Source organism: Amblyomma maculatum, chromosome 2 (genome assembly GCF_055883805.1).
Source record: "Amblyomma maculatum isolate TAMU_Amacu chromosome 2, ASM5588380v1, whole genome shotgun sequence".
Taxonomy (NCBI): domain Eukaryota; kingdom Metazoa; phylum Arthropoda; class Arachnida; order Ixodida; family Ixodidae; genus Amblyomma; species Amblyomma maculatum.
The window spans coordinates 225,305,873-225,329,435 of record NC_139345.1 but is presented as its reverse complement, the minus strand read 5'-3'; the positions used below and the strand labels follow the sequence as shown (position 1 = coordinate 225,329,435).

At 45.7% G+C, this 23,563-nt stretch overlaps 1 protein-coding gene across 3 annotated transcripts in view; it reads right to left on the bottom strand.

Annotated features, from left to right (window-relative positions):
- Window positions 1-23,563, bottom strand: part of gwl (serine/threonine-protein kinase greatwall) — a 267,750-nt gene that overhangs the window by 18,490 nt on the left and 225,697 nt on the right. For all 3 annotated transcript variants that reach the window (XM_084595827.1, XM_084595828.1, XM_084595826.1), the window contains 5 exons: window positions 15,607-15,783; window positions 10,357-10,467; window positions 8,304-8,417; window positions 1,116-1,217; window positions 554-664 (listed from right to left, as the gene is read on the bottom strand). In XM_084595827.1, coding sequence (XP_084451953.1) covers window positions 554-664; window positions 1,116-1,217; window positions 8,304-8,417; window positions 10,357-10,467; window positions 15,607-15,783 — 615 coding nt within the window. The remainder of the gene's footprint in view (window positions 1-553; window positions 665-1,115; window positions 1,218-8,303; window positions 8,418-10,356; window positions 10,468-15,606; window positions 15,784-23,563) is intronic.

The window sequence follows — 23,563 nt, the reverse complement described above, 5'->3', positions numbered from 1 at the left end:
GTTTCCAAATATGCTATCTGACACTCTCAATAGGTGCTCAGTCCCATCTTCTTTCCTTGTGTGTTTTTTGCATTTTTAATAAAAGATGAACTGCTATTTGCTCCCAAGACTGAATTGAATACAGCATTTTTTGCGGCGACCCTATTTTCCACCTTTTTAAACAAAACCAACATGCGCGCTGCTTTGGCATTTCAGCATGCTGCCTATGTTTCTTCCTAGGTTAATCTGAACATTTCAAGCTTGTCTTCTCAAGCTCACCCCTGGCATTATATTTGTGCCAATAAGGTAAATTAGTTATTTCTTCATCAAATTATACTCCCTAGTGATGTCTGTAACAATTGCACCACAAAAAAAACTTCTGCGTGTGAGAGGACGTCATTGCTCGAAGCAAAATTGTGCAAAAAAAGGAAAATTGCTGAAGCATAAAGGCCTGCAGTGAAGAAGAACCAACACCATTTTTGAATTACTACTGAAACTCGGCTGTCCACCACGAAAAATGGGAATGATTCAAAGGTGAATGCCTATTTTAAGAGAGCCCCCAGAAAACACTCACCATCAAAGTAGCCAGTGTCCGTGTCATCGTCTGGCACTGGCACGAAGGGTGGCTCCTGGTCCAGGAGGCTGTCCCACATGACACTCTCGAAGAAGGGCAACGTACGGAGTTCTGCACACACCCAAAATTATCTAAAATCAAGAAAAACCACAGACGGCTTAACTCGGTTAATATCGCACAGCAGCAGGGCGTTTTGAAAGGATTGCTTTTGCTGTGTCTCATTTTGCTGCGTTAACCAGGCAGCCATGCTACCAGACCTCACACTGCATGTGTGCCGCAGTTCTTAAAGTACTGCAGTGTGAAAGCGTTGCTGCTGCATACGGTGGATCAAACACATTCTATAACTGGTTTAAAGGCAAGGAAAGGTGCAGTACCTGTCACACTTATTTCTGTCAAGTCACTTGGGACGGTGCTTCAGACATAGGGTTTTTGTTTTGCGAGAATGTGGGTAGTAGTGCACTAAAGACCCCTTCATTCGTATCATCAGTCACGTGAAAGGCTCGCTTTGATGCCACATCATGCTGCTTCAAACGGTCGATGCTTCCCATTAAAACATACTCACCCTGGAATCCTGGCCGGGCTTCTGGCTCCCGAGTGAGCAGGGCCAGGACGGCGTGCTCGGCTACAGGCGACAGAGCCTCATCACCCACAGGCCACTCCAGCTCTGCAGGAAAATCCAGAGCCTACGTTCACAGTGTGCAAACTAAATAGCACTCGCATGTTTCATGACAGGAATAATTCAGAAAATCCAACATGATCACAGCATCGCACAAGCTTGCACGTATACAGGAAGCCTCCTGGTTCTGAATACCCTAGGTGCACAGGAGCCATGCTGGTATTTCTATCACTTAAGGGTCACAAAAATACGGCTTGTATGTCTTTTACGAGTTTCATCCAATGAGTGCAATACCCTACAGAAAGTGTTCTGTGAATTAAGGCAACTCCGCATATTGGGGACACGCTCAAACAGTCAACATCCGTGCTAGTTTTCTGCTAGACCAACTTCTTAACCTCGTGCGCTGATCTAACTTTCTGCTGATCCTGCTACTCTTTCCTTCTTCCCTTAGAATTTGTTGACCATTGGTTATCACACTCCTGCCCCTTTCTTCTTCTTCTCGAGTATGTGGGGGTTAATAGCAGCACAAAAATAAACATTACGGAGCAAGCAAAGTGCTTGCAAATGGGAGCTACTAACACTGTTGTTGCATCAAACCTTTAAAGATTTAGTTGCATTCCTACAACCATACTGCACTCAAAGCATTCTGTTTTTGAGATTTGTTAATTCTAAAAGAGACATCTTTTTTCTGTTTAAAGGTGTCAACAAACACTCAGTTCAGTTCAGTCGTTCAGTCGTGTCCAACTTTTCGTGACCCTATGGACCATATCACGCCACGCTTTCCGGTCTCTCGCTATCTTCCTAACATCACATAACTTCATCTGCAGCGCCTCGAGGATGCCATCTAACCATCGCGTTCGCTGCCTACCCCTTCTCCAGTGACCCTCAACCTTTCCCAACGTCAAATCTTTCTCCAGCGATTCCTCTCTTCTCATCAGATGACTGAGCTTTAACTTTAGAATTTTACCCTTCAATGAGCAGTCAGGGTTTATGGTCGACAATATCGACTGATTTGATCTTCTGGCCGTCCAAGGAACTCTCAAGAGTCTCCGCCAGCACCACAATTCAAACGCGTCAATTCTTCGGTGGTCAGCCTTCTTCACAGTCCAACTCTCGCATCCATACATCACAACTGGAGAGACCATAGCACGAGTTATACGGATCTTGGTTGGCAATGTAATGTCTCTGCTCTTTACTAGGCGGTCAAAGCTAGCCATGGCTCTCTTTCCCAGAAGCAGGTGTCTCCTAATTTCATGGCTGCAGTCTCCTTCCGGGGTAATCTGGGAGCCCAAGAAGAGAAAATCTGTCACAGCTTCCACTTCTAGTCTCTTGATGCTCCAGGATTTGATAGGGCAAGACAAGATGCCATGATCTTTGTCTTTTTAATGTTCAGTTTAAGCACAAACTTCTCTCTTTTCTTATACACGCATCAGAAGTCTCTTGAGTTCCACTTCACTTTCTGCCATTAAAGTGGTATCACCCGCATATCTAAGGTTGTTGATATGTTTCTCAGCAATCTCCACTCCAGCTGAAGACTCGTCCAGACCGGACTTCCTCATGATGCACTCAGCATATAGGTTAAATAGGCAGGGCGACAGTATGCAGCCTTGTCTCACTACTTTCTCAATCAGAAACCAATCAGTAAGACCATGCCCAGTTCTGACTGTGGCCTCTTGCCCTTCATACAGATTCCTGAGGAGACAGATGAGGTGAATTGGAACTCCCATCTCTTGGAGAGCTTGCCACAATCCGCTGTGATCTACCCAATCAAACGATTTCGCATAATCAATAAAGCAGAAGTAGATGGATTTCTGGAACTTTTTTGCTTTTCCATGATCCAGCGAAGGTTGGCATCTGGTCCAGTTCCTCTGCCCTTGCGAAACCCAGCTTGCACGTCCGGAAGCTCCCGATCCACATGCTGCTGCAGCCTACCTTGGAGGAGTTTCAACATCACCTTGCTAGCATGCGAAATAAGCGCGATCGTGCGGTAGTTGAAACAATCTTTGGCACTGCCTTTCTTTGGAATGGGGATTTACACTGACCTCCTCCAATCCTGTGGCCACTGCAGGGTCGTGAAAATTTGCTAACATAATGTATACAGAACGTTAACAGCGTCGTCATGGTTGAGGTTTTGAAGTAACTCAGCTGGAATGCCATCAATTCCGCTAGCTTTGTTCATAGCAAGGCTGGCTAAGGCCCATTCAACTTCACTCTTCAGGATGCCCAGCTTGAGATCAGTAATCGCAACCGTCTTATGTTGGGTTTGCACATCCGGGTCCTTCTTGTACAGTTCTTCTGTGTATTCCTGCCACCTCTTCATTATCTCTGAGACTTCAGTGAGGTCCCTGCCTCGTTTGTCCTTTATCACGCCCAGCTTAGCACAGAAGCTTCCTTTGATATCTTTGATTGTCTTATACAGAGCTCTTGTGTTCTTCAATTGGCTGCTGTCCTCGACTGCTTGGCACTATATGCTCAGGAAGGCATTTTCATCTCTTCTTGCTATTTTCTGAAAATCTGCATTGAGAACCGTGTATCTTTCTCTTTCCTCCATAACTTTTGCCATCCTTCTTTCCTCAGCTCTTTGCAAAGCCTCTTCAGATAACCAGTTTGCTTTCTTGTATTTCTTTTGCTTTGGAACTAGTAGCAACTTCTTGTTTGCTTTCTTGTATTTCTTTTGCTTTGGAACTAGTAGCAACTTCTTGTATTATATCACGAACATCAGTCCACATCTCTTCAGGCTCTCTGTCTTCTAGATCTAATTTTTGAAATCGATTCCTCACTTCCACAGCATATTCTGATGAAATTTGATCCAGATCATACCTACACTGCACTGCAAAAATTCAAACCTGAAAATATGTGTTTTGCGAAAAAAGAAAATTGAAACATGTTCAACTACCATACGTAAAACAAGCCTTTTGTTAACTCTGCTGGCTTTCCAGAATTTTCCATATCCAAATGAACAGTAGAAAACAATAATAAGAACTTCCAAGAGCATAGTAAAAGTGCAGTAATCCCTCATTATAATGAAATCACTTTATTCGAAATACAGTCGAGCCCGGATATATCGAACTCGAAAAGGATCGCGAAATAGTTCGATATATCGATAATTCGATATACAGAAATCGGCTTGTGACGGCACTTACAGTGCGGAAAAACGATACCGTATTTATCGCGTAATCAACTCACTCGCATAATGAACCCACCCTCCACTTCTGCAGTCGAGAATTTTGAAAAAAACAACAAACAAACTGTTAAGGCCAGCTCGCTCACATGCAAGCGATTAAGCGATCTCAGCGACAAGCGGCAGCGACAGAGCAAAAAATTTCGAACTTGTTGGAACTGCGTCCCTCTGCCGTTCGAGCCACCCCGGCAGTTCAAAACAAGGTTCCTGTGTCGTCGCGGCAGAAATCGCCAGCGTGTTCGCTTGCATGTCGCACTCTGTTTCGGTCGTCTCATCCACATCTCATTCCTTGGCAGCGTGCCAAGATGCTGCGCAGCGATAACGTCGCGGCGTGTTTGTCTTTTGAAAGCTCCTGCAGCGGCGGGGAGCAAACCTGGCAGACTGCCCGTGATGGCTTGATTGCAAAAGCCTGGTTCAATTTATCACGCCGCGCTTGGGGCGGGCGTAGTCCACTGCCACAAAATCATTGGAAAGCGTGATAAAGTAGCTGCAAATGCTGTTTGAAGCGAAAAATGCTAAAAGCCGGTGTCATGATCGCAGCTGACCACGTGCTTTCATTGATTCATACATGCAAAGATAAAGGACTTACGCAAAAAAAAAAAAAAAAAAATGCCGCTTTGTAACGCCATATCTTACGCTACGCCGCGTGCACAGCACAACGATAAGAATAAACGGCTCTCTTCTTAACTTCCGCAGGTGCCATAGCCACGTCAGCCGCCGCGCGCAGAGGGTTCGCAAAACACGCTAGAGAAAGACAGTAGGTCGTGGGAGAAAACGTCTAATGTTCTGTCTGAAAATGGGCTGAGCTGGCTTGGCACATGCGTAGTGCGTGATACTGCGAACGAAGGCTGGGAAAGAGGAAGGAGAGAGATAGCTCGGCAAAAGAATGGGCCCACCCTTGCGCTTCGCTCTGTCGCGTTCTCCCCTCTTGTTCCCACCGGTTCTCTCTGATTCATTCACGCACATGGCTTGCAAACGTCACGTGCTGGTGCGTGGGAAACGATAACCGCAAATGCGCGCGCCTTTAGGGAATTGGCGCGGCGCTGCGCTAGCCGAACTGTCCCCTCTCATTACTTCTGCGTGTGGCTTGAAAACGTCATGCAGCAAACGGCCGAAGGTGATGCGATCGTGTTTGGGAAAGGCACACTTTCCTGTGCGTGGTGCGGAGTTCGATATATCGAACGACCGGCGAAATTGGGTTCGATATACGACGTAGCTTTCCTATACTTTTACATGGGATTTTCAAGGAAATATTCCACGAGTTCGATATAACCAAAATTCGATATATCTGGGTTCAACTGTATCAATTAATTCGAAATATAATCCGGTCCCAACCCAAACGCCTCGTTACTCGAAGTGCACGAAGAGCTTGACCCGCTTACAGCGAAGTGGCGAGCAGAAGCATCGCCAAGCGGCAGCAATGCTTTTACACATACAGCAATAACCACATGAGCAACAACATCCAAAACCGTGCCGCGCGATTTATCATGTCACAGTACTCACGTGAAACCAGCATCACAGCACTAAAACGAACCCTTTCCCTCCCAAGCCTTCAATCACGCCGCATTATATCACGTCTCTGCCTCCTTCATTCTTTTTTTTACCATCCTCACAACCGGCACCCTCTCCTGCAACCTCCCTCAAGAATGTCCCGTCGACTTAATCACAATCACACGTTAAAACTGATTTTTGGCCGCACTGAAGCAATGAATAACTCTTTTTTTCCAGATGCAATAGCCCAATGGAATGCTCTACCGGACGTTATTGCTTCATGCAAAGATCGTGAAATTTTCCGAGCAAAACTAACGAGTCACCTTCAGTGTTCTATTTGACAGTGCACACTAGTCTGCTCTTGTATATTTTGTTAATGTTTGGTTGTTGGTTTCGTTTTCTTTCTTTGTTTTTGTTTCTTGAACTGGTGTTCATATGCTGTTATATAATGTTATTGCCCCCGCCTTATGTAATGCCCTCGGGCCTTTAAGGCTTCAATAAATGAAATGAAATGAAATGAGGCAACAATCCCTGGAGATGTGTCACGCGATGACAACGCCACTGCCTGTCATTGCCGCTGCCACACACTGCACGGAGCGACAGGACTTGGCGACAGAGAGGCGCGTTTTCAGTGTTGCTCTGTTAGTGCTGCCTCATCATTCGGTCAGGGGGAGTACAGCTGCGCTATGTTCCGTTTCTAAAACTAAACAGCATGATGTACGATAAAAAACTGATCAAATTGTTTGTAACGCATCGCGTTTAAAAAAAAAAGAAAGGTCTCAGCGCAGCGGTGCACTACTACACTGCAATGCAGACTTGCATTGCAAGCAGTGACTTTCTCTTGCTCCTTTCAAAAAGTGACAATATCAAGCCACACTAGCTTTTTTTTTTTCCTTTACTACCCTACCAAGCTTTCACTGACCAGATGAAGTGAGCGTCTGCAGTTCACTCAAACCAGACTACGGAAAAAAAAATAGAAAAGTCCAGAAAGGAAGTTGAGTACCCCTGCCTTTTGCGATTGGCTGCCTCGCGAGCTGCTTTTGGGCGATACGGTAAGTTTTCTAAAAACCAGAACTTGAGCAACAGCAACGAGCGGCAATGCCCTGGCGGCCCTCAAGCCACCGTGCGACGCCGTCGTGCGGCTTGTCGCCGAGAGTTGTTGCACGGTCGGAATCGTATCGTTAGTGCCCCCCTTGATAGAATCTACACAAAAATGATGTTTTTCTGAACCTTTGCGATGCCAGAAAACCACGGCCTCTTGGATGCTGAAGTAGACTGCGGGGAGACTTTCGCCGTAGCATACCATAGGGTGTGTTCAGTGAGCAAAGTTTTACCGCTCTAAAGAGCACTTCTGGCGCTAGCACAAAAGTAAGTGTCCATCCTTAGCTTTGTTGCTCTTTTGACGGCGGAAATCGACGGATAGTATTCCAAAAGCACGAAGACTTCTACCGTTGCCGGCGGCGAGGCAACGGCATTTGCGGCGCTAGCCAGCGTTCCGCGCCCCCGTGCTCCCGCCTCTCTTTCCTTTTCACACACCCCCTCCCTGCATCCACTTCTTTCTCCCCTCCTCATTCGCTCTCCACTGTCATTTGAACGCTAGTCCTTGCTTCCACGCTGCCGGTTTTGAGTGACGTCCCTGCTCCTCCTGCCCTCCCGAAGCCTTCCCGCACTTCATGCTTCTTGGAACTTTGGTCGCCTTTCTTCCATCTGCACACATGAAGCCCGCCATTGCACCCGTCGTCATCACCAGCGTGCTCTGACGAGGACATGACTATATTTTGAAGCTTCTGCCTTTTTTTCGCCCACTGCTATCACTTTGGCACCGACAGCACATGCATTTGGATCTGTGCTGCAGGCCATGACTGCGTGTAAATTGTAGCCTTGCCTCGCATGTGCTTTTGTGGCCTAATATTGTATTTTGACTTGCTTGCAGTTCTGGTGTAATTAAATCCCGACTGCTCTAGCTTTTGTCGAGTGGCCGCTTATATCGAATTACCGCTTATAACGAATTTTTCCGCTGTCTCGCTGATTTCGTTATAACGAGGGATTATATTGTGCGACCAGGATGCTCGCCAGTGCAGCTTTGTGATCATAGGTGGTCCAATGGCAGTGGTGAGCCAGCCCAGCATCTCACAGCTGCCCATGGATCATTTTATGCTTTGTTCACTCTGCCAGTTGGCCACAACCAAGAGATGCAAGCATACAATGTGGTTATACCTTGCTAAGTACACCACACAAGTGTAACACACTGAGCAAAAAAAATTACAGGATTGCAATTAGCTCCTTCTTCCTCTTCTGTCAATTTCTTCTTCCTCTATCTTGCGTGCTTGTGTAGTCATTATAATTTCATTACTTTCTTTATCTGGCTACGTCGTCAGAGCCTATTGCGACACATCTCGCTGACACACTTTGTGAACCTCACAGAATCTTGCCGACACATCTCGTAGACACAAGATACCTACCTCCACGCAGGATGTTGGCAAACACCGCCTCCAGGCTCTGGTCACAGAAGGGGGGCAGCCCCACCATGAATTCGTACAGGCACACACCCAGCGCCCACCAGTCCACGGGGGCACCTGTAAGCACGACACAGATCCTGGCTAAACAACACAATGGCATTATACGTCCTTGAGTACAATCAGCAGTTTGTTCTCTCCCCACGTGCAGGCCTGTTTGTAATGCTTGTGAATTCCAAAAAGGCATGGCTGAGGTAGCGTCTGTCATTTGCTGTGATGGCTGCACCTGTTGTCTTGGGAACTGGCACCTCATAGAGCCAACAGAGAGATTTTCTCAGCAGAGCAACCTCCTCTCAGAGCATTTACCTTGGTTGGTTTGATTAAAGAGTGTCACAACATGTAAAAAGGAGCTTTAGAAAAAGTAGGTTCAGTTTTTTGTTGAGCACTCAGGCCATAATGAAATTTCGACCACCTGGGGTTCCCTACACAGGCTTTTTGCCTCCACCCGCTTTCTTGGGTTCAGCAGCTGAGCAGCTCTGAGTTACACAGCAGCAAACTCTTATCAATTCGGCCTTCAAGGAACTCAACTTAAAGAACACGAGCTGCATGATAGTTGTCTGCATTTTAGATGGAACCCAAAGAAAGAACAATGTTTTTTCCCAGTTTATTGTTTCGCACACACTGTCAGAAAAATTGAACAAGTGCTCCAAAAGAGAAAAGGTGTTCACCACCCTTTCGAAATACGATGCAGTCGCAGTGTGCCTCTTACAAAACAGCCTTGTCGCATTTAGGATGTTTCACTGCACTGCAGAGAAGCATTGCAGCAAAAGCACATACAGTGGCATGTGGATGAGGGATCTGGAATAAAACTGAAATAACAGTGGCATGCCATGGTGTAGCTTTAAAGAAAGCAAAACCGAAACTGATATGTGCAGTAGCTCTTTCTGTGACCAGGCTCGGATGATCAATGTTTGTAACAAAAACATCTAACAATGTTGATGCATCCCTTTGAATGCGCGTAGGAACATTTATTAGATTTCTAAATCCATTCATCTCTAGTAAGCGACACAGTTTCGTTTGTTGCACAGATGTCCTAAGTAAATCTATATTCAAATCTCCTGCCAGTATGTTTATAGGCATTGTCATTGGCCCAACTAAGAAACACATCAAGATAAGCGAAAAAATGCGTCATGCAGCCACCCGGAGGTCGATATAACACACTGAAAATAACGTCATCAGTTTGGAGTGTCAACAACTCATAGTCATCGGTCACGGAAGAGTAAGTTTCTACAAGGTAGTAAGATATAACGTTTTTTGCCAATAACATCACACCACCTCCTCTTCTAAGAGGCCGGTTCAGATAATAGCTTGTGTACCCAGGCGGTCGAAGCATGTTTGCGTCATCTCGGCACCACGTTTCAGTTATCATGACGATATCAGATTCGTAACCAAAGCTGCTGATAAACGCACCAATTTGTTTTTTTGTTACAAGCTGACTGGGCATTATTGTGAATGAAAGAAATTTTGTTGTTAGTTTTTCGAAGTAGCTCACCCACATCATATAGAATATATGATGTGGTTTCCATCATATGGTTCCCAAGTAATGGGGTCAAACTGATGAAATTTTGCCTTCCAGTAATAAAAACACAATGTATTTTGATTATAAAAAGACTGCCCTAAGTTTCAAATCACTTTTCGTTCAGCTTCAGAAGAAATTGGAACGAAATGAACTCAAGGCAAAACATCACAGGAGACTGTAGAACGCCGTCAACTTTGGCAGAAGGCCTGTGCAGCATGGGGTTACTAAGAGGCATCCCCAAAGTTCCCTCCCAAGTGCACAAGCTGCGGATGGTGCTCAGAGATGCAGAATGTGCGCACAGGAGTCTCAGCCCAGTCTGGCAACACCCCCAACTGCCCACGCTTGCGGAATCTAAAAGGGGCAGAGAGTAGGCGAAAGTAAAGGTTTTGCATGCCGCATGAAAGCTAATTTCTCACGCTTGGCAAACAATCACTCGTGTTTTTGCCCTCTTGGGATGTCAAGAAATGAGGTGTGGCTGACCATGTTGGTGCCGCTGAAGCAGCTCAGGTGCGAGGTAGTCTGGGGTTCCCAGAAGGCGGTGGCGGCTACGTGACACCTTGGGACTTCGCCGCTCCACACTGCCACCGGCCCCTGCACCACCGCAATGCATATTCCTAGCGAAATTCTGTTCACACAGTCCCTTAAAAGAGCAACACGTCGAATCTCGTATTCCAATGAATTTGGCATAATCACACTCATGTTCTCATACTCCATTAGGCACAGTTGTCATACTGTGCCTCGTGGATTTTCTCAGACTTGACGGTACTGCGGAAAACGATCCGAATATCCAGTGAAGCAAAGTAACAGCATGACGCCTAGAGGAGACAAACTCACCCAATGTTGCACAATCCAAAAATCTGTCAACTTGTGTCAATTACCCTGCTACAAGAAACCTGGTTGAGAAATGTTGTCTTGTGAAATGACCTTTCTGAACACTTCTGACTTGAAGCAGCGAAGTCCAGTGACGCTCATCCTACAATGCATACACCCCATTCTGGATCAAGCCTACCAATGCGGTTGTTTGAAACCACAAAAAATGACCTCGCTGCTTACAAACCAGTGTTGAAACCATGCAAGCCCCTCCAACCTGAACACCATCCCAAAGATGCACATTCTTTGCATCTATTATGAACCAACCACACGTCAATGAACCAAGCCGAACTAAAGATGTCCGCTCATTACGCCACATGGTCTCACTAATAATCACTCATGTTACGTTGGATCGGATTTACATCTCAACTTCTGCGCCGCCACTGACTGCAGTGCTGTTGCCAAGCCTACATGGGACAGTTCTGCTCCACTTGTTCGACACAAGCACAAATCTCTTAACTCATGTTAAAGTGAGCGAAATACATAGGCATATAGAAATAGGAACAACAGCTTTTTGTGTTCATAAGCACGCTCACGCTGATATGCCTACATCTGGTCCTTTGTGTTTTCAGATTTTTGGTTACAAGAGACATTTTTCTCAGGTCCCTTGAGTATCCCTTGTAACAAGGTATTTCGAAACTGCTCTAGTTTAATATTTCTGACAGTAGGCATACAGTACACAATTACACAATATAGTTGCCTCTAGGAAGCAGGCTACCATTGCCTTTTATTTTTTTTTTTACCAATCAAGTCTTCTGCAGTGCAAAACAGTTTCCTGAAAGTTATTTAATTGTAGGCGCTTGGACATTTATCTATTCATTATGACTATTTTGCCACTAAGTAAACATTGTGTAAGAATTTCAATCTTAAAGGGGTCATGCAATGCCTAAAATGAGGTAAAGCAAATCAGTCGCGAGATAGGCACTCCCTCACAAGTCAATCACCACAAGGATTTTTCAGCTAGCTTCATTAACACCAGAGATACCGGCGATTAAAAATGGCGCTCTCCCTCAACTCAACACTCGGAGACACCAGAAAAAAACAAAGAAAACAGCTCGGGAACTCAGCCCCGCCCATGAAGCGTGATTGGGTGATGCTCGGTTCTCAGACTTCCGGTTACCGCGCCTGTTTTCCCGAGCGTCGTCCACGCATTCATCGGTCTCTGCCTTGCCCGCCCTGTCTGCGTTTGCATAGCTTTCAACCTTGTCTCGTGTCTTTCTCAGTCGTCGGTTTCTTCAGTTTCTTGACCTTTCGGAATTGTGTGCGACAGCAGCCCGAACGACTCGGGTCGTTTGCGAGCGCATACCTGCAGGCGGGCAGGCTGCTGTCCACACACACCGGCGGCCGCCGCGGAGGAGCACTTTCCTTCATATCCCTGTCCCATTAAGCGCAAATTAGCGTGCACTCCTGCCGAGCACGGCTTTCTACAAGACTGCTTTCTTCTAACGAGCTGCCGGGGTCAGTCTCCGGTGTCAATAACTTTGGTACCGTATTCTGCGGTTTGACCAACGGCGGCCGGTGACTCCTCGCGGAGTTGACGTGATAGCATCGACTCTGCATGGATGCTGGCAGACGATCAAGTGTGTGAGTTGCCCACGTGGAAACATGTCGTCGTCGTTTTTAGCCAGGAGAGCTTTCATTATGGTTGGAGAGAGGCATCTTGTACATAACGAATAGAATGTATACGCGTATCATCGACAAGAGCACGGACTGATGATCGCTACAGAGTTTGGATATTGGATGACTAGGTGAGCACGAATTATTCGTCTGCGAGTCTTAGAATTGAGATTAACAAAAAGGGTAGTGTAGTGTTTTTTTTTTTTTTTTGTTAAGTCCTTTCGCACATCATTTAGAAGTGCTAATGCGTAATGTGCACACGTGTTCTATCTCATGTGTACGCATCGTCCGAGCCAGAATCGATGGTGCAAAACATCAGCAAAGCAGCTCGGCCCATTCATTTCGGCAGCGCAGGTTGTCACCAATTTCCGTATCTACACGTAAGAATCGCGCACAGGAGCATGCGAGCGCTACGCTAGAGATGCAGCGAAGCCGGCGATTCCAAAACGCTGTCCGCCGTGGCTGTGACGCAAAAGATACAAGGCCTAGCGACGACCAGGGAGCAGTGCACGATCGGAGTGCTGTCGACCGCAGCGCCCACGAACGGCATCTCTGCGGTAACCTGGCGGCATGTGGTGGTGCACTTAAGTGGTGAAAATTTGTGTTCTTTCGCGACGAAGCTGAGGGCAGGCCTTTTTTGAGGCACATTCTATTTAACTATCAACACGCTGCACAAATGATCAATGCTGCAAAGACAAGACGGGACACGGGACTACAGTATGTTGCTGCACCGTCGGGCGGTACATGAAGGTTGATGCCGCCTATTTAATCGGTACGCCACCACCTTTTCGGTTAACATCGCGAACCGAAGCGCCAAGATCGGGTTTATGCATGCAGCACTCGAGCAGACGACTTTCGCAGCTACCGGAAGTGTGTCTGCAGCGAATGGCAGCCTGTCGTGACCTGTTACTCTTGGTACTCGTGACGTAGGTAATCACGGCAGAATAGTTCCAAATCTCACCACCACGCGAGAACCGAGCAGCCCACGAATTTTAAGAACGCAGTATTTAAAATGTTTTTAATAAATCATTGCCTTTGTTGCAAGGAGTTTTACTTTGGGAGAACGCTCGGAAGCATTCATTCTACACTTTCAAAATGTTTATCAGTGACATTTCTAGCCATTTTCTACCCCCGTTAATATCTTCCCGCAAAAACCGTTTTCCAACCCAACCCTTTTCTTTCTTTCATCTATAACAGTAAAGTTATAACTTCCTATCACTAAGTGTGCTGCTTGTTCCTGGACTCATTCAATTTTATTTCTGAGATATTTTGTGCATAGATCCTAGGTTACACATGGCTATTCGAGCGTAGGTCTAACTCAAATACAAGTTTCCGTTAACCATCGTCGTCATCATCATCATCAGCCTGACTATACCCACTGCAGGGCGAAGGCCTCTCCCATAATTCTTCAATTAACCCGGTTCTGTGCTATCTGCATGCACTTGACCCCTGCGAACTTCTTAACCTCATCCGCCCACCTAACTTTCTGCCACCCCCTGCTACGCTTTCCTTCCCTTGTAATACAGTTTGTTACACAAAACGACCATCGATTATCCTCTCTTCGCACTATCTGTCCTGCCCATGCCCATTTCTTCTTCTTAATTTCTGCTAGAATGCCAGTAACTTGAGTTATTTCTCTGACCCACTCTGCACGCTTCCTATCTCTTAATGTTACCTCTACCATTTTTCGTTCCATAGCCCTCTGAGTTGTCCTCAACTTAAGTAGAACCCTCTTGGTAAGCCTCCACATTTCAGCCACATAGGTGAGTACAGGTAAGATGCAACTGCTGTATACTTTCTTCTTGAGCGATACTGGTAAGCTGCTAGTCATAATCCGCAGGTGCTTAACAAATGCGCTCCATCCCAATCTTATTCATCTTGTTATTTCCTTTTCATGGTCCGGATCTGCGGTTACTACCTGTCCTAAGTAGACATATTCGCCTACTACTTTCAGTGCTTCACTACCTAATGTAAACAGCTGTTCCTTCCCGAGGCTGTTGAACATTACCTTAGTCTTCTGCATATTGATTTTCAAGCCTACCTTTCTACTTTTCCTGTCTAGGTCATAATCATTATTGGCAGTTCATCCCCAAGTTGCTTAGCAAGGCAATGTCATCAGCAAATCGCAGATTACTGAGGTATTCTCCATTTACCCTTTATCCCTAACTGCTCCCATTCCAAGTCTCTGAATACTCCCTCTAAGCAAGCTGTGTATAGTACTGGGGAGATCGTGTCTCCTTGCCTAACCCCTTTCTTTATGGGAATTTTGTTACTTTCTTTATGCAGAACTATGGTTGCTGTGCAGCCACTATATATATCTTCCAGCCCTTTCACGTACGGCTCGTCTACCCCCTGATTTCGCAATGCCTGCATCACCACCGAGGTTTCAACTGAGTCAAATGCTTTTTCGTAATCAATGAATGCTATGTATAAGGGCTGGTTATATTCCGAGCATTTTTCTATCCCCTGGTTGATGGTACGGACATAATCGATAGTAGAGTATCGTTTTCGAAAACCTGCTTGATTCTTTGCTTGATTACAGTCTAAGGTTGTCCTGATTCTATTAGCGATTACTTTAGCAAATACCTTATACGTAACAGACAGTAAGCTGATCGGTCTGTAATTTTTAAGGTCCTTAGAGTCCCCTTTCTTATGAATGAGGATAATGTTTGCATTCTCCCATGGTTCCGGTACCATCGATGACATCAGGCATTGCGTATACAGGGTGGCCAGTTTTTCTAGCACGATATCCCCCCGTCCTTTAACAAATCTGTAGTTATCTGACCCTCTCCAGCTGATTTCCCCCTTTTCATAGTTTCTAATGCTTTCTTGACCTCGTCCTTCGTCACTAGTGGAACATCGGACTGTTTTTCCCTACCGCCAATCTCATTACGGTCCTGACTACTTTGGCTACTGTAGAGATCTGTATAGAACTCGTCGGCTACTTTGACTATCCTTTGACTTCCGTTCAGTGGAGACAAAAAGCATTCCTCTAGTCCCTCTCGACTGATGTGGCTTCGCTCTATAGGGAAGCCAGTACATTGTTTTCTACCAGCAGCAGCCTAGTGGTTGCACATAATAACTTGTAGTTTATGTTGTATACCTATGTTCATGGTGTGCTAGGTTTCATGGCAAACAGGCCACTAAGGCCCACCAATGTGAAGCTGTGTTTACACAGAAAAATGGTTGCGCCTATCCCTGATAAGGCCTGTGATGATTATGACAATTCAAACTGGCCCCCACCTGGAGTAGTGCTTGGCCGCCTGGGCACGAAGACCTCGTCGGCGGGCGCCGCCCCGCTGTCTGCAGCCCACTCAGGGCTGAGGGCATCGGCCGAGGCCACGCTACTGTGCAGGGGGCTGCGCAGAGGTGGGCTGCTGGAGGAAAGCAGCTCAAAGTGCAGACGCTTCACCTCACCCCCTGCACAACCATTTAAAAGGTGTGTCAAAAGGACGCTTGAGACGTGCTCTAAAGCAATGCTGAGAAGCAAATTGCTGCAAGTGCATAGTTTGATGCAGAGAATTTTGGCAATTTGAGAAATTGCTCCGCTGTTCAACCTTTTTGATCAGTCCTTATTGAAGCTTATTGAAGCAATTTCCAGCCCTAGTGAAAATTTTCTCACATGTCCCAAACACTGTGGTACAGATACCTCCTACACTTGGGTTTTTTTTCCATGCTTATCCCTATGGTCAAAACTGCTTAAAAAGGTCATTTCTAGACCCATTCTGAGTGCAGTTCTACCACTTGTACACGCATGAGGCTTGCAAGATTCAAAGTAAGCAATCGAGTGCATTCTGATTAAGGCACAGCATATGACATGCACGCAGTGCTGAAGCAAGCAAGGGCAAAGGCGCCTCCTCAGCCGGGCTGGCTGGAAAGCACTCTCCCGCAAGACAGGTTCCCTGCACAGGCACTATCTTCTGGAGTCTCTCTCCTTTTGTTTTTGAAGCAACAACATTAATTAAAACCCTCGTTGGAAAAAGACCCAGTGGTGGTGCAATTTGGGGAACAACTTAGGCTCCACCTATGGCGTGAGTGTTACTGGCACTGTGTGCCTCTTATCTCAGATATGTTTATTAACATATTAGTTGGTCAAATATTTAGGGGAATCCCCCAAGACGGAGTAGAAATGTAATAAGGGAGTAATTAATCATTGATATCCTCACAAGTGCAGCCTTATGGCTACAAAGCTATACAGCTTCTCAGAAACTTCGTAGTTAAAGAAATAAAATTCATACTATTCCAGGGATCGAACTCGGGACCACCGCCTTTGCGGACCAGTAGCTCTGCCAACTGAGCTAACTAGGACAGCAGAACAGATGGTAGGGCGAGATTGAATTGATCTATAACTAAAAATGGTGTTAGTCAAATATTAAAGCGAAAGCCTTTCTAGGCTCATGGAATGAAATCCCATGCACGAGATGTGCATGGGATCTGAGCGTCAGATCTGGACATGGGATCTGTGTGCAGATTTGTCCCTTGTCAATCATCCTGATGACGTCATTAGAAAAATAAAAATCCTGTCTCCACCAAGAATCGAACCTATATCCCTCGCAGCCCCAGCTGAGTGCTTTAACCAAGTGTGCTACACCTGGGATCGTGAAACGCACATCATAATTTTCTTTGTCTACCGTAAGGATGATAGTGATGACCATAATGCTCCAATTAGTGAAAATGACAATGATGACAGTAGCAATGATAATGATAATGAGAGCAAATGTGATGCACTGTGTGCAGCAGCAACTTTGGCTTTCGCATTTCCGGAGGGTAGGTTCCACAGTGCTCTCGGAATTATTTAGGGGAATTCCCCAAGGTGGAGTAGATTTGTAATAATGGAGTAATTACTCATTGACATCCACCCAAAGCGCAGGCTTGGGGCACAGCCTGCACTTGGATAGATGCCTATGAGTCATTACTTCCTTCATGATGAAAATAGCGCAAAAAGTACACGGAGAACGGATGAACGACAAGGACCAGCACTTGTCCATCCGTCCTGCATGTACTTTTTGCGCTATTTTTCACCATGAACGTTCACCAACTCGCCCAACTTTCGGCCTTGATTATTTCCTTACTAGTATATAGTCGGAAGCATCATGTGACAACCGACAGAGACACAAAGCGAAGAGCGCACTTATGCGGCCTAGGGGTCTGACACTTCATTAACACTTCTTTTTGGGCGAGTTGGTACATTTTTGGAAAACTTTGAAAGAGCGCAAACACACACAACCACTAAAGACAAAAGACGAGACACAAGCGCCTGCGCTCTTTCAAAGTTTTCCTAGAGGTCTGACATGGGATCCATCTTACGATCTTCATCTTACTATGAACTGTCACCAACTAGCCCAGCAAAACTTTCTTTTGATCCCACAGGGTTTGCTTCCCAGCCATGCCTGGTACAAAATCTCTTCTTAGACCTGCCAGAGGCATGCTGACGATTTCTCCAAAGCAGGATTTTCTGGAAAACTGGCTGTCTGGTGGGGACGTCGTGAAACTATGTGACATGGCTAAGGTGGCACTGACCATGTGATGCGGGGAACTCAGGATCAGCCTACGTACCTCTGCCTATCAGGTTGGATGGAATCAAAGACATCTGCCGTAGTGGGACATCCCAGCAAAGGGAGCAATTGTTAGGTGACAATGACAAAGCCGTAGGCAACAATCAAACAGGCTTTGACTTCACTGACAATAAGTTCTTTATTGGACTGTCTTGCGCCCTCAAAAGCAACACAGCTGTGTCGATTCGCAACTCTAATGAACGAAAGGGGGCACTGCGAAGTCTGGCCACACTGGGCGAGATAGCGGAAATATGTGGGGTCCCGCGTAACTCGTCCCTTGAAAATGTATTGCTGTTCCTTGTTTGTGACCAAATTTGCAGTGTTTTGTGAAAAGTGGTCGCGTTTGTCACGGTTCACGCTTCATTCTGACATGATCCAAGTGTACCAGAGACTATCAGACCGAAGTTCAGGCGCCGGCGTTGCTGAAGATCCTCAAAAAATCGTGATCAGCTGATGAACGTGTTTACAAAATCTACCATGGAGAAAAGCGACGTTTGTCGCAGATGCTTTTGAGACACGGAAGCATGTTGGCACTGCAGTGTGTGTACATATTGCTACAGGTAAGGACTTCAACGATTTCACCATTATTTAGCGTGAATGGAAAGGCGCCGCGCTCATCGTGCGAGCCTCCGGTCGTCAAGCTTTTGCCGCTGTTTGATAGCGCTCAGCTGTAAAACTTTTTTTTTTTTTTTCAGTCTACAGTTTCTTTTTTTCGTTTCCGAGGATAATATGAAGATGTTCGTGGCGAGAAGGGTCATCACGATTATTTTTTTTTAAATGTGTTTTTTGATTAGATTTGCCTTGTGCGCGATAGTGCGTTTAAATTAGCAGCGCATTTCACAGAACTAGTAAAACAATTCTTTCATGATTGATGGTGCCACTTGCATTGCTCGGCGTCAATTTCAGTACGCAGATGTCTTGCGTTTACTTGTTATGTCGCTACGCCGACTGTCTGTGTCGTGCAAGTATGCATTTGCTTTCCTCGAGAGTGCGAGCGTGATTAGTGATGCCTTCGAAAAGCCTGCGCTCTGCGTCGCCTCTTTCGCGTGTGTATCTATGTCTACGCTATCGGATACCATGAACTCGTTCTCTAAAGAGGTCCTCGAGAATTTTCGCTCCCGCAGGAAGTCTGTGACCGAGAAGCTTGTTAGTATACATAACGTATTGTGTTGTATTCACACGCTGCTCGCCCGTCTGGCTTGTGTCTACCTTTCGACAAAGTACTCCAACCCAGTTACAGGTTCAATACCGTAGCAGTCTGGGCGTGTTGGTTATTCATGATGGAAAAATACAGTGCAGAGAAGGACGAGGACAAAATGAAGACACATAGGACACACGAGCGCTGACTTGCAACAGTTTATTTCGAGCCTCAGAGCCTTATTATACAGATGAAAAACCCCCAACATCATACATGCGCAGTAGGCGATACATTCATATCTTCTCAAGTATATCAACTCCTTACGAGTAAGAGTTATAGAAGGCTTGGCTATGCAAGACCCACCCAACCGATCTATCATTTCAGCTTCTATAATCTCACGAGTCAGTTGACATCGGTTTTTTGCGATAACATGGCATTGTTGGTAGTCAGGATGGCACACGGACATTTCATCTGGATCGTGTTGGTTTACATTTTTGTCATTACAGTTTAGTTTACATTTCCTGCAGTGTACATCCAAAAACCCTCCTCGCTTTTCAGACACATTGTTACAATGTTCCCGGAGGCGGTCGTTCAAGCACCTACCGCTTTGCCCTACATAGCTTTTTCCACATTTCAAAGGGATGCTGTAGACCACTGAACACGAACATTCTACAAACTTTGTACGGTGGTTCTTCTTGCAATTAGGGTTTTTTGAACCACCGGGCCTTGTCAATCTGCACAACTTCTGCAGCTTATCGGGGGCAGAAAAGACAACTTTCACATTCCCCCGTTCACCGATCTTTTTCAGGCGATGAGACGGGCCATGAATGTACGGGATCACAGCAATCCGCTTGTTAGTAGGCGGCAGTGATTTACTAGTTCCTTTGAGCACAAGCGCTTAAGTAGGGTTTCGGCGACACTGATAATGACATGTGTGGGATATCCCGCAGCTCAGAGACTAAGAATCTGTTCATTGAAGCTGGCAGCCATAAGTTCAGGACAAGATTTACACAGGGAATTTCTTAAGCACAGTCCCACAATACCCCTCTTCTGATGACAGCATTAGATTTCTGGATATCAGGCTTTTATTCCGTAACGAACAGATTTACTGGAAGTATGAACCACGCTCCAATAAGCCACTGCTCCCATTTGGGTCTGCACATTCCAAACTTGTAAAGAGGGTAGGTAGGTGACACAACTCGCCTGAACGCCATCTAATGGCGATTTCCACTGGTCGATCGGAGCTGGGCGCCCGAGCCGACCTAAAGCGCTACAGAGCGAATCAGCCTTGGTCGACCAGCGGAACGTGTAGAGCGCGCGGCGGAAGTAAAGCTGAGCTGGTTTCGAAAGTTGTAGTCGCATCCCAGCGCCAAAATGTTTGCGGTTGATAAATAGGCAGGAGTGCGGCCCTCAACAATTTGCTTTCTCACTTTTTAACGCTGCAGACGTTTTTCGATAGACGCACTTCGACATATTCGCGCAAAAAACGGTGATGCCCAGTATCCTGTGCCGATGTCGCTGGAACGGTCAAAAACAGCCAAAAGAATCCAGCAGCATCTGGAAGTGACCGCGTCAGCGATTAGCAGTTTCGGTGAGATCCGACTTCGGTCGGCGGATCGAGCTTGAGCGTCCCGAGCTGCCCCAAACGACCAGCGGAATACGCGCAACCTATCTTGGTCGACCAGTGGAATTCAAAATTGTTGTCCCGGAGCAAGAAAACGTGCTCCGTAGCAACCAGTGGAAATCGCCATAAGAGTCAGTAAAAGCGTAAATTGTTGGGCTAGTTGGTGATCAGTCTCAAAATTCATCTTGTTAGCGCAAAAGGACAGGACACAAAGAAGGAAGACACGTACACCACAGGCGCTACTCACAACTGATTTATTTAAGTCTAAAATACGCATATATATATACTCACAGGCCTGCGCGCCTACAGCCTAGCAAGTAATCTGAGTACAGCACGCAGAAAGTGGTTGCACGTGGCGCGAAAGAAATTCCATCTCTGCATTGTACAGAGCAACTGAGGTGTCACTAATGCAATCTTGACCCGCTTTTCTGATAAAGAATGCCTCCAAAGTTTCACGGGCAGTTTTTTGCATACTTCTGCCTAGAATCTTAACCCCACGGAAACAAGGTCTACAGTTGGTGCAAGCGAGGCAATGGTCAACAAGATGCATGGCCTGCCTGTTATTTAGATCTTTTGCATGCTCCTTGTGTCGGTCGTTCACGCAACGCCCCGTCTGGCCAATGTACGATTTGCCACAGGATAAGGGGATCTCGTACACAAAGTTCGTGGCCCACCGAACAAAATGCTGTTCATGCTTCTTTTTACAGCCCTGCTTTCTGTCTTCGCAAGTGATGCGACGGCTCAGCTGAGCGAGCTTCTTTGGGGCAGAAAAAACCATCGGCACGTTGAACTGTTTAGCCACCTTCTTAAGGCTGTGGGTGACTTTATGCATATAAGGTACAACTTCGGGCCTCTGGTTGCCCTCCAAAGCTTTTGCAGCTTTACTGCATGTCCTGGGCTTCATTTTCTTCATCAGCGTTTCAGCCACAGAAACAACCAAACCAGGGTAGCCTGCGGCAAAGAGCCTCTCCAATTGGTAATCAAAACTCGCCTGCACCTCATGCAGACACGATCGCCGGAGCGCAGACTTTAGGCAGAGTGAAGCAATGCCTCTCTTTACTACTTTTGAATGAGCTGAGTTGTATGGCAAGAGCTCTTTTTGTGCATGAGGAGAGTATGACCAGCACACATGCTTTTCCTTGAACTTCAGGCGCAAATCTAGAAACTATAGCATGTCTTTCTCAGGAAGTTCATAAGTAAAGGTTAAGCCTTTTCCATGTAATTTAAAATCATTCAGTACACTCATTAGTGTAGCCTCATTCGAAATGGAGCAATGCTTATTAAGAACAATTAAAACGTTGTCCATATACCAAAACACTTTAAGGACTTTGTCATTGTTAAAATGATTAAAATGATCCTGTAAAGAGCGATCGATGTAAGATAAAAATATATTGCACAGTACCGGGGCAATACATGACCCGATAAAAATTCCTTTCTTTTGCAGAAAAAACTGGTCTTCAAATTTAATAAAAGTACTACGAAGGTAAAATTCTAAAATAGCTAAAAAACTCTCTACTGTTGTGCCAGCTGCATTTTGGAAAGCGACGCAACCATTTTCGTCTATGCAGTCTTTCACGGAAGCAAAAAGCTCAGAATGAGGCACTGAATAGAAGAGCTCTTCCACATCAACTAAAAATGCAAAATCTATGTCGCAGGCGGTATCAAGAAAACTAACGACATCAGCTGAATATTTCGCTAGGAAAGGGTCACTTATCCTGAGGCCATTCAAGGCTCTTAGCAGAAACTTGCTGACACAGTGTTGCCACGTGCCACCTTCGCTCACAATCGTATGAAATGGAGCATCCGGCTTATGCGTCTTAATGTTAAAGAAAACATGCAATGTGCCACACTCGCTATTTGTGATTTCTCGTGCTAGTTTCTGCAAATCCAACTGCTTAAAAAAAATCTACTGCTTTGGTCTTGATTCTAGTTTGACCTTTTTTCACAAGCGAAAAGTTCTTATTAATGGCCTGAGCAGCTTTTTCTTGATACGTTGATCTTGGCAAGGCAACAAAGCCGCCCACTTTATCAGCCTGTAAAAGACAAAGCTTCTCATCCTTAAAAAACTTCACAATACTAAGCAAAGGGTCTTTGGCACACGTAGGTCTAATCCACTTCACGTATTTGGCAAGATAGTCTATTCCTTCCAAAAGACAACATTCCCGATTTTCTTGCGGGGCCTTCTTTGCTATGCTTCTGTTCAAAGCGGTCAGCTCATGAGGAGGAACATGTGGCTCCAGACTGAACTTCGGACCCTTCTCAAGCAGGCTTGAAATGTTGGAGGGGATAGAGGCACCTTCCATGACAATTAGGCCACCTCTTCGATGTAGCGGCTTCTTCGTGCTTCCCCATTGCACTAAGGATCCACCTAAGGTTACAATTCCACCAGATCTCTGTCATCCGAGAAGCTTCACGTCTCAGAGATAAACCGCCTTTCTGCTATAGTGCTGTGCGCGTGCAAGCCTGTGAGAATATATATGCGTATTTTAGACTTCAATAAATCAGTTGAGTAGCGCCTGTGGTGTATGTGTCTTCCTTCTTTGTGTCCTGTCCTTTTGCGCTAACAAGATAAACTTTGAGAAAAAGAGTCAGCTTTGTCTTTTGCAGTGATAAATATTGTATATTGTGTGAATATATTCTATGACGGTGCTGCATTCTAGGCACCTAAAGACGCGCTTGTAAAAGTGTACTAAGCACAAATCATCACAGTTCCTTTACAAAAGCTGTCGGGCATTCTTAGTCGACACTGGGACAAGGTACAAATATTTATTCGGGCATCGGATCTTCAGTAAAGTAATTCACTAAGTGTTAAACTGCCAAACAGGCCTCTCTAAAGCTCAGTATTGTGTTTATCTGTGATTATAAATACTTCATAATTTTGTC